A 15,681-nucleotide genomic window follows, 5' to 3' on the forward strand; every position below is an offset into this window, starting at 1 on the left:
TATATCCTTTTTATATAAGGGTTTACAATTCCAGGCAAACGGAACGAATTGAGCATCTGAAAAACGGTGCAGCAAGTTGCCACAGATAGCGGATCGAGTCCAAGAAATTCAGTTAAACTTTAGTTTTAAAGTTGGAATTTCTACCAAAAAAGCTCATTATTATTAATAAGGAAAATAATTTATAAAATAAAAGGAGCGAACTGAACTGTTTGAAGCGTTCAGCCCAACTGAAATTTAAAGGGAACTGTTTGCTCTTATATAGGCTATCATAGTCGATTACTTCCATCAATTAGCTATCGATTGTTAAAGATTTCTACAGTTGCATTTCGATTCGATCAATTCATAATTGAGTGTTGGTTAACTCAATAAAGTATTCGATAACAATACGTAATTTATTTAAAGGTAAATATTTACTTACTCGGCCCAAAACGCGCTTAAACTACATAAAATTGGTATTACCGGAAGAGAAAAATTCCACGAGCACGGTCTCAGGTGCGCCTTGGCGACTTAATTTGTAGTTCTTGTGTAATTAGCGAAAGGAAAGTTATGTTTTTAGCGGGAATATAGCTAAAAGTAGCTATTTACGGCTAAAGAAGCTGTCAAATTTTGAGATAGTGTTGCCAGATGCCAAATTTCGGATACTCGAATACTCGGTCTTTTTGAAACTTTTCTTCGCATTATTCTCAACAAACGATATTGTTGAGTTTACAATATTTCTTGATTTTAGAGAACTAATATAGTTTAGAATACAATATTCGGATGCCAGAGCAGCCAAATATTCCCTAATTTTATAATTCAGAGTAAAATATTTGGCATTCGCCAACACTGAAATCTAGCTTTAGCCGATTTTTTTTACTTTTCAACGCTAAAATCCCGAGTAGCTTATTTGATTTGTTTATTGGAAAGTCAGATTTATGGCAACAACTCAGAAAACTTTTGAGATTTATGTCCATTATGTACACAAAAATGGATATCACATAGTCTAGCATTCTCGTTTGATGTGAAAAAGTCTGAAACAGTTGATTTTTGTTTTGTCATTTTCAATTTGCTTGTGCCTCTCGTTTGCTTATTTCGCGTGTTTATGTGTAAACTGTGGGAGGCAAAAAGGAGTTTCCAACTGGTGGGCGGGCGATATGGGCGGAAGCATTGTCCTCTGGTTGTATATATATTGATGTGCTATATGCAGAGTGTTGTGTCTGCAATATATTTGCCAAATGACTCTTGATGCTTCCATCTCTCTTGTTCACTGATGGAAAGGGCCATAAAATTCAGTTGCAGGAGGGGGAGAAACAAAAAGTAAAGTGGGAAAATAATTGCGACCTCTGCAAATGACGCACTGAATGCGACATAAAAATGCAAATGGGTGAATGCAGCAAATGCCACAAACCAAAGTGTTCCGCAATGAAGGCCTAAAAGTTGCAATTACAAACAAATGAAAAAAAGACCAATTCCAAAGAGGGACACTGTCAAAAATGGAACAAAAAACTAAAAAAACAATACATAAATTCCCCCATATGGCATAGAATGACAGAATAGGAACCATAAAACATATATTTTTGCCTTTTTCTTACAACTATGTCAACAGCTATCAAATTGTAATAAAAATATTTAAGCAAAAAAAAAAAAGATTATATATATAGAAGCATTTTTCACATATATAGATTTATATCCATAAGAGATTTATGTGCTTTTCGAAATACAAATTAAACAAATGGTTGTGGATTTCGGGAGGCCAAAACTGGCAACAGCTTGTCTGCTGGTTTGCTAAATGCTGTTTGATGTCAATTAATAAAATATCAAATATTATAAATGGCCACTCCAAAAGTTATAAATTTGCAAAAGATTTTGATAAAGATTTAACAGCTGCAAAATGAAAAAGTTCACAATATATTTTATGCTGAATTTGCTGAAGGGTATTGTCAGGTTGCTAGGTGAAGAGATACATTCTGATTATTCAAAGTTGAACAGCTTGATTAGCTCTTTAAAATGTAACTTATAACTTTTAGAAATGGAGCTTGTAATTTTATTCATTCCAGAATTGATTTAATGGTGGCTTACAAAGGATATTTAGATACGTTTCCATAACTAAGGAAAGTAACAAAACAACATACACGCATCTCATTGTTTGGAGTCTTAGTCACATTCATCAGATGAATACGAAATTTTTAGTTATTTTATTTATAAAATCAAGTCTTTGCCTAAGACAAGAATCAGATGATTAGGTAATTGATGTTCTTTTATTTACAAAAATGGAATCGTTGCCTAAGAAGTGCCTAAATCTTATGCAGGGATTCGATTTTATAAATAAAAGGGTTTTCGATTTTCCATTTTAAATAGAAAATTGTAAGTATATATAAATTTTGGCATGGTCAAACGTTTGTCTATTTAATTTTATCGTTTTTTTAGATGTCAACCATGAGCCCAGAGTTGTCACCTAATACCCTATCCTTTCTGCCGCCACATTCGATAAACGATTTATCAATCCGAGATTACACTGTGTGGAAGTCACATTGAAGAGAAAACTATTTAAATTCAATTAAATGGATACTATACGCACGCCGAAAACTTATTTGCAACAGCCAACGATAAAGATTAAACTTGTCCTGCCACGCACACCAACCAAAAATGAATGGAATACCCTGCAAGTGAACCATATCAATGTGCGTTGCTCTACGCCCATTTTGGGTGATATTCGTTCAGCCAACTTATCGCCCATTAACCGAAATACACTTAAAAAAACATCATCCCCATCCCCCAAGATGTTCAAAAAGCAATTAATGCAGCAGCAGCAGCCCAAGAACAACTTGGTCAAACGCCAGCTAGAAGAGACCATCAACAACAAAAATAGTTCCGATGACAATAAATCGGATGAATCAATTGCGGACTCTTCAATGATCAGAGAATCCCGCCGCGGTTTCCTGGCTGTTTGCAATTATTCATATGTATTCAATCACGCGGCCAATGTGCAACAAGTCCTTATGCGTTTGGGTCTCAAAAACTATATCGACAGATTAGAGAAGGCTCACATTGAATTGTCCGAATTGCCCAGCATGGAACATGCTGATCTTATAAAGATACTGGAGGCACTTAGGGGCATCTAATTAAAGTAATTTTAAATGAATGTTATATGTTTGTAAAGATCGCTGGCCGTACGATCTCCCCATCATCAATCCCTCTCTGTTGCTATTATTTATGTATTTTATAGTATTTAAGAATAAATCACAAAAAACAAAAGAAATATTAAAATTTTTTGTACATTAAATCATGACACATATCTAAGTTGTCCCTCCAAGCCCTGCAGATAACTGATTTCAAGGCTTCTGTCTTTCATGTGACTAGTGTTGATAACGATTAAAATTTGCTAAAATGACGTAGCTTTTGATCGAAAAGAAATCGAAGTTCGGCCATTTCTAGCTAGACATAAAAATATTCAAATATTCTATATATTGTTTAAAGCTTATAGTAATAAAAATGCTGTAGAAAATGCTCTATGAAAATACATACGCATTTCAACATATATATAAACGATGCTAAAATTCAATGAATCTTTTAACAAATTGAACAAAATATAAGTAGAAATAACAATTTAAAATGCTAAAAAATACACTCTCTAAGTGAAATTTCTGCCATTATTTTTTATATTGTTTAGAATTTGTCTTGCTATATGTAACTTTGAATTTGCCATTTGAGTTTTTCTCTGTTCATGTCAGGACCTTTTAGTGTTAATGCTGCTCATGGCCAAATCATTTACAGACATTTGGGTTTCTCTCAACTTCAAACTGAATTGCTTAAAAATACGCTTCGACATACTGAAATGCTTGACGCTGCTTGAATATTTCACATACCCATAAAATATTATCAATAATTTTATGGTAATAATTTCATCATTGTCATCAGGCTCATCAAAAAGGCAAAAGGCAAGGGCTGTGGAGCGTTTCCCGGACGTAAAAGGAGAAAAATTGTCAACTGATTGCTTCTACCAGAAAAACCCTCAATACGAATATGTGTACATACATACATTCAAATTGACATTATTGGTTTCAATTTAAAATTTATTTTCGCTTGCCTGGCATTACGATGACGACGACAACGACGACGACGATGCCGCTGATGATGATGATGATGTCCTGCATCCTTTTGGGAAATCTGCTTGACGTTGTCAACGCCAATTCGGTTTCGGTTCGGATAGGTTATGAAAAATGCAAAAGGACCGATTGTCGATATCATAAAATATGTACAAAAAATGCTCGTAATCAAAAATATAAATAAATAAAAATTGAAGTGGCATAAAGACAGCTCTTTTTACTCACCAATTTTTTTTAATATCCTTAACAAAGTAACAGCCAACAGTTCATTTTACAAACAGAACAATTTGTTTCATTCCCTTTTGATTACGATTAATAAAAAAAAAGCCAAATAAATAAGTTATGGATTTTGTTTTATCTGTAGAATGAAATTTGCTGACGATTTTAAGGCATTCATTTAGATAATCTCTTCTACTAATAAACATTGTCTGTTATAAGTTGGAAATTCCTGAGGAGTTTGACAGCCTATTTCGATGCGAAATTTCCTAAGATTTTTGGGAGTCACTTGGTTAACACTTTTGCCAATTTCAAAGTTGTTTTTGGTAATTTTAAGTTGAAATTGCCAGTCAAACCAGGGAAAAGTAGTTGTAGTTGTTGTTGTTGTTATTTCCCGGCTCCTAAACTTATACAAAACTTCTTACTAAAACTTGTTGTTGCATTTTGACTATTTAATTTTTAGTTCACTGCACTTTGCTTATTTCAATTTGTGCTTGTTTAATTATATTTTGAAACTACTACTACCATAAAAAAAACAAATTTAAAATTTATAACTAAATGGTTTTATGTTCAGCCACTAAATAGCTGAAAACTCCAACCAAAATCTAAATAATGTAATTGAAAGTTGCTACAGCTCATTAAGCTTAAAAAATTATGTGTTTACCAGCAATATTTTTGGAGGTTTATGATGTGGAATAATGACTATCATCATAATACGTGGTAAATGCTTCAGGATTAAGATATTGAGATGGCAATAGAGGTGAACCGCAGCTTAAGCTCATTTGACTTAACCATTTTGCCTTTGAAATCTGATAAGTATGTTAGTTAAACTGGCATTAATAGTCACCTTGTTAACAATCACCGCAGTTCATCCGCACAAATGAATTGTTTAACAATGCATGTAAAACAATTTTGAGAGAAAGAGAGGCCACGTGTACGGCGTAATGTAATCCCTGGTCTTGACTAGGAAAACTTGAAACAAAGCCTCCATGACAACAGACAGAATCCTTTCAACTATTATATGAAAGGAAAAACCACACACACACACACACATACACACTCATCCTTACAGTTTCTTCCATCCTTCCATTTTATGTAATAGCAAACACTTTATGGCTCATTATTTTCAATGAAAGTTACTTTCGTTCACTTTCTGTCTATGCTTTAGCTCATTTGCAACTTGTGTAACTTTTCATAGTAGCGGAAAAAAAGTAGAGTAATATTTAAACTTGTGCATATAATGCACATGAACTGCCATTAACACTAATGACGTCATGAAATTCAATGCACTGCCGCAACACCCACCTCCCTGCCTTTCAGCCCCCTCTGCCCTCATCAGTACTTTACACACACTATTTAGTCTGGCCACAAAATGGGGCACATTATGTTGGCCTCACAGTGTTGAAACATTTGTCCAGCCTTTCCCGCTAGACCGATATTGGAAACTTTCAAGCAACCCAAGCTCGTCTATTTTTGTCAACGGAAACATGCTAGCTAAAATTATGAAAATAGAAAACTGCAAAATTTTCACTAAAAACAAGAGTAAACTATTTAAGGCTACATAGGGAAGTGATTAAACAAGTCTGCAGAGCGAAATTCAAATTCAAAAGTCCATTCCGTCATCCATAGTCATAGTATTTAGGATAAAGACGGATTTTATAAGTAAAACAGATTTTAACGAATATAATAAAAATTTGTTTTATAGAATTGTCAAATATATATCAAACAGAGAAACAGAATTTTATAAATAATAAACAAACAAAAGGAATAAGGAGTAGAAGTTTAGTTTAATACCCGAAAGGGAGAATCAAAGACTCTGGAAATGAACGGGAATCATAAATAGTGATCAGATAGCGAATCGAGTCAGAGAAATCCAATTAAACATGGAAAACCAAAACAGCATATAATTATTAAGGAAAATGAATATATCCTTTTTATATAAGAGTTTACAATTCCAGGCAAACGGAACGAATTGAGCATCTGAAAAACGGTGCAGCAAGTTGCCACAGATAGCGGATCGAGTCCAAGAAATTCAGTTAAACTTTAGTTTTAAAGTTGGAATTTCTAGCAAAAAAGCTCATTATTATTAATAAGGAAAATAATTTATAAAATAAAAGGAGCGAACTGAACTGTTTGAAGCGTTCAGCCCAACTGAAATTTAAAGGGAACTGTGTGCTCTTATATAGGCTATCATAGTCGATTACTTTCATCAAATAGCTATCGATTGTTAAAGATTTTTACAGTTGCATTTCGATTCGATTAATTCATGATTAAGTGTTGGTAAACTGAAAAACTTGTTGAAAATACCATATGTTTCTGTTTGCAGCCCTGTTTTATTTGTTACCCCTGGTTATATCGATTGTACTAAGCTTGTAAGTTATCGATATAAGATATTCTGTAACTCTGAAGATGCTTCTTCTGCTTCCTTTAAAGATAAGCTTTTAATTTAACGCAATTCAATCGATCCTGAACAGAACTGTTACATTCTTCTTCCACAGAAGCCCACGAAATACATATGTATATGGATAAAGTTTACCTGATCAACCTTTAAACAGGTTAAACAAGAATTTAACCAATTAACCCAAAAGACACAATCTGTTTCTTACCAATTTCTCTAAACCCCATGATGATGGTTTGATGAAATTAACTTAATTTTATTTAGAAATATTACACACTATATCTTTGGTATCTTTCGTGAGGTCCTTTCACTTAAGAACTCAAAGTCCTTCACTTCCAAATGAATCTAAAGAGCCCCAACTAACTGCTTGAAAAACTCAACTGGATTCATTTGTCATCATTTGTTTCATTTCTGCCATTATCTGCTTTTCAATATTCCATTTGCCAGTTTTTGACCAGCGCAGCATATGATTTTAATGACGTTGTCTTCCATATGTTGACCTGCTCTCAAAAAACAAAAAAACAAAAAAAAAACAGGATAGAGAAGAAAAAGAGAAAAGGGAAAACGTTGGGAAAACAAACACAAAGGTTAAAAGCCAAAACTTTCATAGAAAAGCATTTGGGCGAAGGCATCTTTATGTTGTTAGTGTTATTGGACCATAACAAAAAGCAATTGCTGAAATGTTTTCCCGTTTTCTGGTTCACGTACGCAGAGAGACAACAGTCAGAGCGACAACGACGACTGTTGACAGTGCCAACTCAGAGGACTTGGAAAGTTGCCTGGCACGATTTTTCCTTTCCTTCGCATCGACAGAGTGCCAAAAGCTTATGTTTTATTTACAACTTTCAGTTTGAAGACATGCTGCGTTCACAATAATATATTGCTGTTGGTTCCAGAACTAAAGCATTTTATGATTGGCAGCCTAATGCAAATGGAGCAAGAGGCGAGGAAAATCAATTCAATGTGATATCAATAACAAATAGAAATGATAATATCCTTAAACCATATAAAAGACCCCACAAACATTTGTGTGCAAATGAAAAAAGTCACAAAAAAATATTTATTACATGGAAGATTATGTTTGTATATTTTTCTTACATCTTTCAATAAGAAGATATTGAATTGAATAATAACTTTTATAATTCAAAAATTAAGTTTTGTTTTATTATGACATCATAATCTAAAATATTGAAACTTTTTACTTTGAAAAGTTAAGCTCTTAAATCTTTTGTTATCGGAAACCTAACTTGACATTTAGCCAAAATATTCTCTCTTAAAAAGCACCAAACATTTATTTTAAATTAGATCTGAACGTGTTAAAATTTATAAATTAATTTTTTTTTTTTTTGTAAAATCCCAGCATTAAAGTAAAAAATTCTTTTGCAATTTCCTCTAAAAAAAAGACCAACAGCCAATAAAATGATTTTCCACTTTTTAAGGAGCTTTAGCATTTAATTTTAGTCAACCTAATAAAAAGTCTTTATCATTAATTTTTATCTCGTTTTCCAAGCAGATCATCATTTTTAGTATTTTACAATCCGTTTAGGTAAAACACATTACAGCATAGCAAACTCTCGGTACAGTCTGCAAGTAAAGTTCTTGTACAACAGCATTACTTTTACTAGGTGAAATTGATACTGTTCAAATACTTTTCAGGGCACTGTATGAGCCACATATGTATGGCAGAAATGTACAAGTGAGTTTTATTTTTTCTCTCTTCTCATCTCAGTAACTTGTACCAAAAGTATAGGTACATATGTATGCAAATCCCTCATCCGCCCACACACAGACACACACACTCACTCACATACACACACACACACAAACAGTTTGCTAAGTCAGCGCTTACACGCAAAACTCATACACATCAGAGGGTTCTATATATGTATATATAATTTTGGACTATATCCAACCAGCCATGCAAAATGGAACAAAAATGGAAATGCACACAACAACTGCAAGAAATAGCAGAGAGAGGAGAGGAAGAGAGAAAGGGAGAGATAGAAAGAAGGTAGAGAAACAACAGAGAAAAACGGCTAAGCCCAAAGTTTCCGTTTCTGATGCATCTTCATGAGTTGGGGTTGGGTTTGGTAGGAGAAATTTTATTTTTTGAGCCTTGCTAAGCCTTGAAGGTGTTAATCAAGTGGCCAACATGTCTCACATGATAAATGTCTAAAAATGTTTGTTACCGAATTTTCCCATTTAAGTCCGGGATTTGGCCTTGCTTCCTTCAGCAGAAAAGTGTTGTGTTATTTTTGTCTCGGAACGAAATGCAGGTATGCATGTTCATTTTTAAATTAAGGTCGTCCACTTTTAAATTGCCTAGAAATTATGCAGATGCTAATTCAGTTTCCAAATTTATCTGCCATGAAGGTTTGATAAATGGAGCGGTAACCGAGATGAAATGTAATTTAGAATTTATCCGTAGTCTTTATTAGTTTAAAGAAGTATTACTTATTGTAAACTGAAGACTTAGTTTGACAGTGCATATAATCTTAGTTTATACTATACCTGACTCTGTATTTAAATTTTAAATTCCTCACTTATACACATCTTGAAGAAATGGTAGGTGTAATTTGAGTGGAAGAAAGTTAGCCAACAGTTTCTACACTATCGGTTAAGTATGCGACTATTATTCTTATCTTTATTGAAGTAGTTGCTAATTTTAAATTATATTTTTTTGTGTTTAAAATTAAATTGTTTCTATATCGAACTAGTTCTTTTTAAATTTAATGCCCAGCACAAATGGATAAAGTGTTCGGTTCTTGTTTGTGGTTAAGTTGCTGCCCCAAAAAGTATGCCACGTTATTGTTGCAAATTTTAGTTTCAAATTTTCTCTTCTTTTTTTTTGGCTGCCTGCATTTTATGACTTTGCAGCAAACGTGGAGGCAGCACTTTGTAAGAGTGCAAAGGCATTGGAGAAGAGTCCTTTTCGAAGTCCTCTGCAAGTAATTGTTACATGCATTCGAGTTGACTTGCTGCGGTCTCACACACATACGATACTTATGTATATGTATATGTGTATGTATATGGTTTTGGTCCTGGTTTCCCCTAGTGTATATGGGCAATTTTCTGCAACGACAATGCCGTATTATTAGTTATCCTTTCTCCTCAACCATGGCCTGCATATGTGTATAAATTTGTGTACGAGAATGTTTTTGTATTGTGTGTGCGTGTGTGTGTGTGTGTGTGTGTGTGTGTGTTTTGCATAATAAATTAACCGCATGGCTGGTTAGCGTTTCGCTCATTAAAGCGCATTTGTATTTAGTTGTGCATAAAACATTAAGCGAAAATGAGCAACGTGACCATAACTAGTCCTAGAGCCCCGTCGCCCCCTCCGACAACCACCATGCAGGATGGGAGGATGGTCGAACGGACAGGACGTTAGGACAATGCAATCAGCACATTTTGTGCATGTAATCACAATCACACATGTTTGCCGGGGCCACCCACATGTCCTTGTTTATTCACTCAAACGAAACTCATTTGAATTCATATTTATAATATGTGAATTTCAAATTCATTCCAATTCAATGAAACACAACCCGAGAGAAAGAAAGAGATAGAGACACAGATCAAGGCTAAAGGACATGGCATGTCATGTCCTGCTTGTTGGCTTGTAATTATGTGATTAAAAAGCGCTCAACTCAGTGGCAATTTATATATTGATTTTAAATTGAATCAACTTATAATTGAGTATCATTTAATTTATCTCATATTGCCATCATTAAGATTGCAAATTATAAATAATTACACATTTCATTCTGATTTCACCTCTTAAAATGTAAGCCTTCTTACTGTCTCTGCAGTCAACTTAATGCAAAATGGCATTAACTTTTACTTGACAAAGTGTTGAACTTTGCTGATGCTAAAGGTAATAATTTTACTTGCAAATGGAAATGTAATTTCCCCTTTCATCCAGATAAATACGTCAAATTGTCTTTGTCAATTTTTGTGCTCCTTGAATAGTAAGTACAATTTGTACTGAAACATTACTCAAGGGCATCGAAAGTAATGGAATTTCGATAGCTTCAATTTGGGGCTTACTCTGAAGAAGTATTCTAGTCTCTGTTTTCAATGAAAATATCATTCAAAAGCATTTTTCTGCTTTGAGCTACATTCGTACGATGCAAATATAAATCTTCTTCAGTTTCTTTTTGCATCCCAGAAAATAGAATGAAACAACATCAGAGACCATTTCTCCTTACTTTACCTTTACCTTTGAGTTTTGGCAAGTTTATTTGAAAACAAGATTTAACCTCATTGATGCAATAGAGTCAACCTTGGATAGATGCAGAAATCTCTGATGAACTGCATCTCTATATATAAAAAAATGTAATACCGATTTCGAAGTAGGTTTCAGGTTTCTTTTTAGACTTGCAAATTTACCGTAATTTGTTGCACTAGTTGTTTCAATCTCCTCACTAAATATAATAAAAATATCTAACATATAACTTTTATAAACTGAGTGCAAACAAGATAGCAAATTTATGGTTAGTTATTTTCATTGATGACTTATCAGAAATATAAAAAATATATTTCACTAAATCCTAACAAGAAATAATGAAATCCGCATCGAAAAGAGATTAAATGTAAATATAAAAATTCGTTCAATGTTTTTTTTTTAACAAACCTTATCTACTCACTCGCCTCAGGGGTCAGAATGGTAACATTTAATTCAATCAATATATAAATAAAAATTAAAATCCTTGCTATCTAAAGCATACTCTATTTCTGTTTCTGGTCATCTTTTAAAATTTAAAGAAAACTCAAATGAGTAATTTAAAATTCTGAAGATTATACGACACCAACAGTGGGCAAATGCCCACGAGATGTGTCAGGTTTCGACCCAATAATTTGATTACAAAATACTGCAACTGATAACAATTGCAGAAATTAAATTTCTCTATGATTTCTAAGCAAACCTTATCTCAACAATAGCACAAGGCCAGCCTATTCGAAAAATAATTCAAAATTAAAATCATTACTCTTTGAGACATTATAGCTGATAAGTGTAAGAAATTGTTAAAAATTTCTTTTTTTAAAATGAATTTCACAAATGTTATTTCACTTTCTGGATTCTTTTTTCTTCTTAAACTGCAACAAGTAACCTTTTGGGATCCTTCAATTACTTCGGCAAACCATTTGATGGTAGCCAAAACATTTATAGAAGTTGGGTAGAATTTTGTAATGCCGTTGGTGAATTACATGAAGAGTTTTTATTGGTCTCGAGAGATTGCATCGCATAACCATAACACAAAACTATGAACTCTATATAGAAATTGGGGATTTTGATGGCGATGTTGGATTTAATAATTTTGAAAACTTTAGAATTGGTAATGAAAACACCCAATATAACTTGGAGTTGTTGGGCGAATTCATTTCAATTCGGCAATGAAATGAAGAAGGGATATCGGAAATTCTCGACTCACGATGGTGATAATGATATATGGAATCACACGAATTGTGCTTCAACGTATTATGGTGCCTGGTGGTATAGTGGCTGTGCAGGACCGTAAGTAACAAATTAAAGTCCTTATAATACTTAATAATACATTTTATTTGAATTTTAGAAATCCGAATGGAAGATATTATGCGTGCAATCAAGGAAGGGCATTGCATCAGCTGGTATGGAGTAAATTCCATTAAAGCTGTGCAAATGGTTATAAGACCAAAACCCGAAATATAACTTCAGAAAAAAATTTATGTCAAATGCCTTATCTTTAATATTTCAAATAAAATCATTTATTAATGTAAAGTCTACGATATGTTTTTTCCGTATTAAAATTACTTTGCTTGAAGCTGTCCCTTTTGAAAATAAAAAGGTTTAAGCCACTCTGAACAGCTAGTCTTTGCTGTCTAACTATATGTCACATCATGCTAACTAACTCCAGCATAAGCAAGCAATGCTGATACTCCATGATAAGAATTACGGAAGCGGAAAAAATGCCGATAATATCTGAGGCTGGAGTGTCACAAGAAGCTGATGCGAAGTCTCTCAGCAAACAGTTCAGCTAAAGTCAAGTCAAGTCAGCCAGTTGGCTTTTTGTGTATGCCTGGCACATGCTCACCTACTAAATAAGGTACAAAAAGGGAAAACAAAAAAAATGTTATTCACCTGTCGGCCGACAAACAAACTGCCAAGTGAGTTGAAGGTAACAACAGCCACACCCACCAGCCACCGCCTTAGCCTTTTGGGGAGTGGAAAGGGATTGGGTACACATAAACGATTTACCTGCCTTATACATGTTGTTACTGGGTCTTAACCTTGTCGCCTGCATTGTCGTTTCACAGTGGCAACTCTGTCATATCCGCTGCCGAGTTTCCTTGCTTCCGTTAAGGCTTTCACACGGAAATCGGTTTGTCTTCTGGCTGCCTGCACATATTGCGGCTTGCATTTCTATGATGATGGTTTTTTCTCTTCTTACAAAGATGATAGAAAACTTGAGTTGACTGCGTGTTCTGGAAATGAATATCTTTTGTTGAAATAAATAATTTGAATAATTTTGATTATTTATTTCAACAAAAGATATTCATTTAATTTAAGAACATTCATAACAGAAATTAACAACTCCCGTAAACTCTTTCTAGTTGGATTCATTAAATAACTGACCGCAGTTAGATCCTCTAAAGATCCTTTCTCTCCAGACAAATTAAAGATATAATAAATCATAATTTTTAAATTTAAAGTTCATTCAAAAGACAACAAGAACAACATGGCTGAAAATTCATTATAAATAACAAAATAAATATGAATAAAAATTGCTAACTTAGATTTCTTGAAATTTACTTAATCCTTCTATATGGACTTATATGTAGAGCATCCTATTAAAAAGACAGAGAATTGTTGATTCATCTCAAATGGGAGAATTTATTTCTTAGAACATCCTTTTTGCACACTTTTGTTTATCTCCACAAGCCTAGGAGGACAAGGCATATATGGCACTTTATTTTATGTCATGTTTTATGCTGAGCATGTTTACCTCCTCCATACACACATTGCCACACACACACATACACACACACACACAGCCACACGCATTGCCAGTGGCATTTTCCATAACTTGGCTTGTACTGGTTTATGGTGTCGTACATTTTTCCATTTTTAAAATGACAAAATTAGCGCAACGAACTCATATTTTTTGTTGCTGAAAACGTGTCATATGCGTAATGTGCCAAGTTTTCCTCACATTTTTATTTCACTCAGTGTCCTGTTAACAGGGAATATTAGCTAAGCCTAGATGGCATATTAAGTTGATCGATTTGGTAAAGCATTTGACTTTCTTTGCAAATTGCCTACAATTTCATTTCCAATAGATTAAACTTACCAAATTAAGCTGCAAAACTTTCAAAAACCGTAAGCTAAAATTAGAAAATAAAGTCCTGCTAGTTGCCAAAAGAGTATAGAAACATCGGCACTGACGTCTTAGGCCAGGACGTTTTGGCTCTGTCATTTCAAAAAGAAATTTGCCAACTCATGCTTTTAGAGTTGAAAGTTAAGTCGTTTAACCTACATACCCAAAGCACTTGGACCAGATTTGATGACAGTCAGCGGGAACATAGAGAGAGAGAGAGAGAGGCAAAGAAAGAGATACGCAATCATATTAAGTATACGCCATGTGGAGCAACACAAAACTTGATACAAAATTTCCTTAAAAGTGTTTGCACGAAAATATTCATATAGTGTTTTTAGTGTTTTTTTTTCTTTCGTTTTATTTTTATTCATTTGTTGGATTTTTATATTTGATGTAAATGAAAATCGCATTTAAATTTATTATTAAGTATACGCACTGTACACTTAGAAACAAACATATAATATTTGGTTTTGTCTTTTTCGGTATTTTCCTTTCGTTTTTTTTTCTTTGTTTTTTAATAGTTTTTTCTCTCTCAATACAAATCATTTATACATAAAACAGAACATAACAAAAATTCGTTGATGGAATGGTAGAGAAAATAAAAACATTTTTTGAGATACATATGTATAAATTTAACGCCTGAGCGATAAAAGCAATTGATTGTGTAACACATAAAAAATTGTTCGATTTGCATAATAAAAAGTATTCAATTACAATTGTTATTATATTTTGGTTTTTTTGTTCTCCTTTTGCATTTGACTCGCTTTTGTTTTTTGTCAAAATCATATTTGATATATACACATTTAGTTTTAAAATGATTTTACTTAAATGTAGTGTAACTAAAACTAATGATAACATTTAATGTTGGTTTTTATTTAAGTACATTTTGCATTTGAGAAGACTCTGAGCATGAGCTGGATTTGTTGTGTGAGGAAAAGAAGGTAGTTCTAGTAGGTAATTGACTTGAGGAATGTAAGTTAGACGAGGTGTAATCATTAGATAACTGATAACAATTAATTATTGGTCAATTTAGGGTTATTTTAAGTTTGGTTGACTTTCTCTTGACCTGTTATTCACTTTAGGATTGGAAGCGCTTTCTGTTTGGACATTAAATAAAGGATCTGTTCAACTTTCAACAAAAAGGCAAATAAATCCTTAAAGCTGAAGGTATTCTTTTAATGTTGTCAATTTCTTTAATGGTATTTTGGAATGTTATTTGCACACCTCGCCAATAATGGAGTTAGGAGATTTTTATTTTCAAAGGGAATGCAAGTTATTGAAAGTGAATGGTTATATATTTGAAGATTTTTTCTCATTTGTGTTTATATATTTGTTTTTTTTTTTGTTTTTACATATGTATACAAAAAATTAATCAGTCTAAGTACATTTTTTGTATGTCTTTAACCCCCCCATCGCGATTGAAAAGATATAGATTTATATATATGTGTGTGTGTGTTAACAATTAAAATTATGAAATGATTTAATCCCCACCTTAAAATTTAACTAAATAATATAATATTGTAGTTGAACCCAATGACTAATCCAAAAATTAAGAATTGTTTGAGTTTTTGCTTTTTGTTTCGTTTTGGAAAAATTAATGAGGCCCTAACTAAATGTAAACACTTAA

General features: G+C 33.1%; 1 protein-coding gene across 1 annotated transcript; it reads left to right on the forward strand.

The window, feature by feature from the left end:
• The first annotated feature begins 2,422 nt into the window (after positions 1-2,422).
• Positions 2,423-3,165, forward strand: LOC6642152 (protein matrimony). The gene has a single exon (XM_002065545.3). It carries the CDS (start codon positions 2,541-2,543, stop codon positions 3,099-3,101), a length of 561 nt encoding a protein of 186 aa, XP_002065581.3. The 5' UTR covers positions 2,423-2,540; the 3' UTR covers positions 3,102-3,165.
• Positions 3,166-15,681: the final 12,516 nt, after the last annotated feature.

The sequence above is a fragment of the Drosophila willistoni genome (genome assembly GCF_018902025.1).
Source record: "Drosophila willistoni isolate 14030-0811.24 chromosome 2R unlocalized genomic scaffold, UCI_dwil_1.1 Seg167, whole genome shotgun sequence".
NCBI lineage: Eukaryota > Metazoa > Arthropoda > Insecta > Diptera > Drosophilidae > Drosophila > Drosophila willistoni.

Coding starts and splice junctions, on each gene's coding strand:
- LOC6642152 (XM_002065545.3), top strand. CDS start 2,541: ATGGATACTATACGCACGCCGAAAACTTATTTGCAACAGCCAACGATA.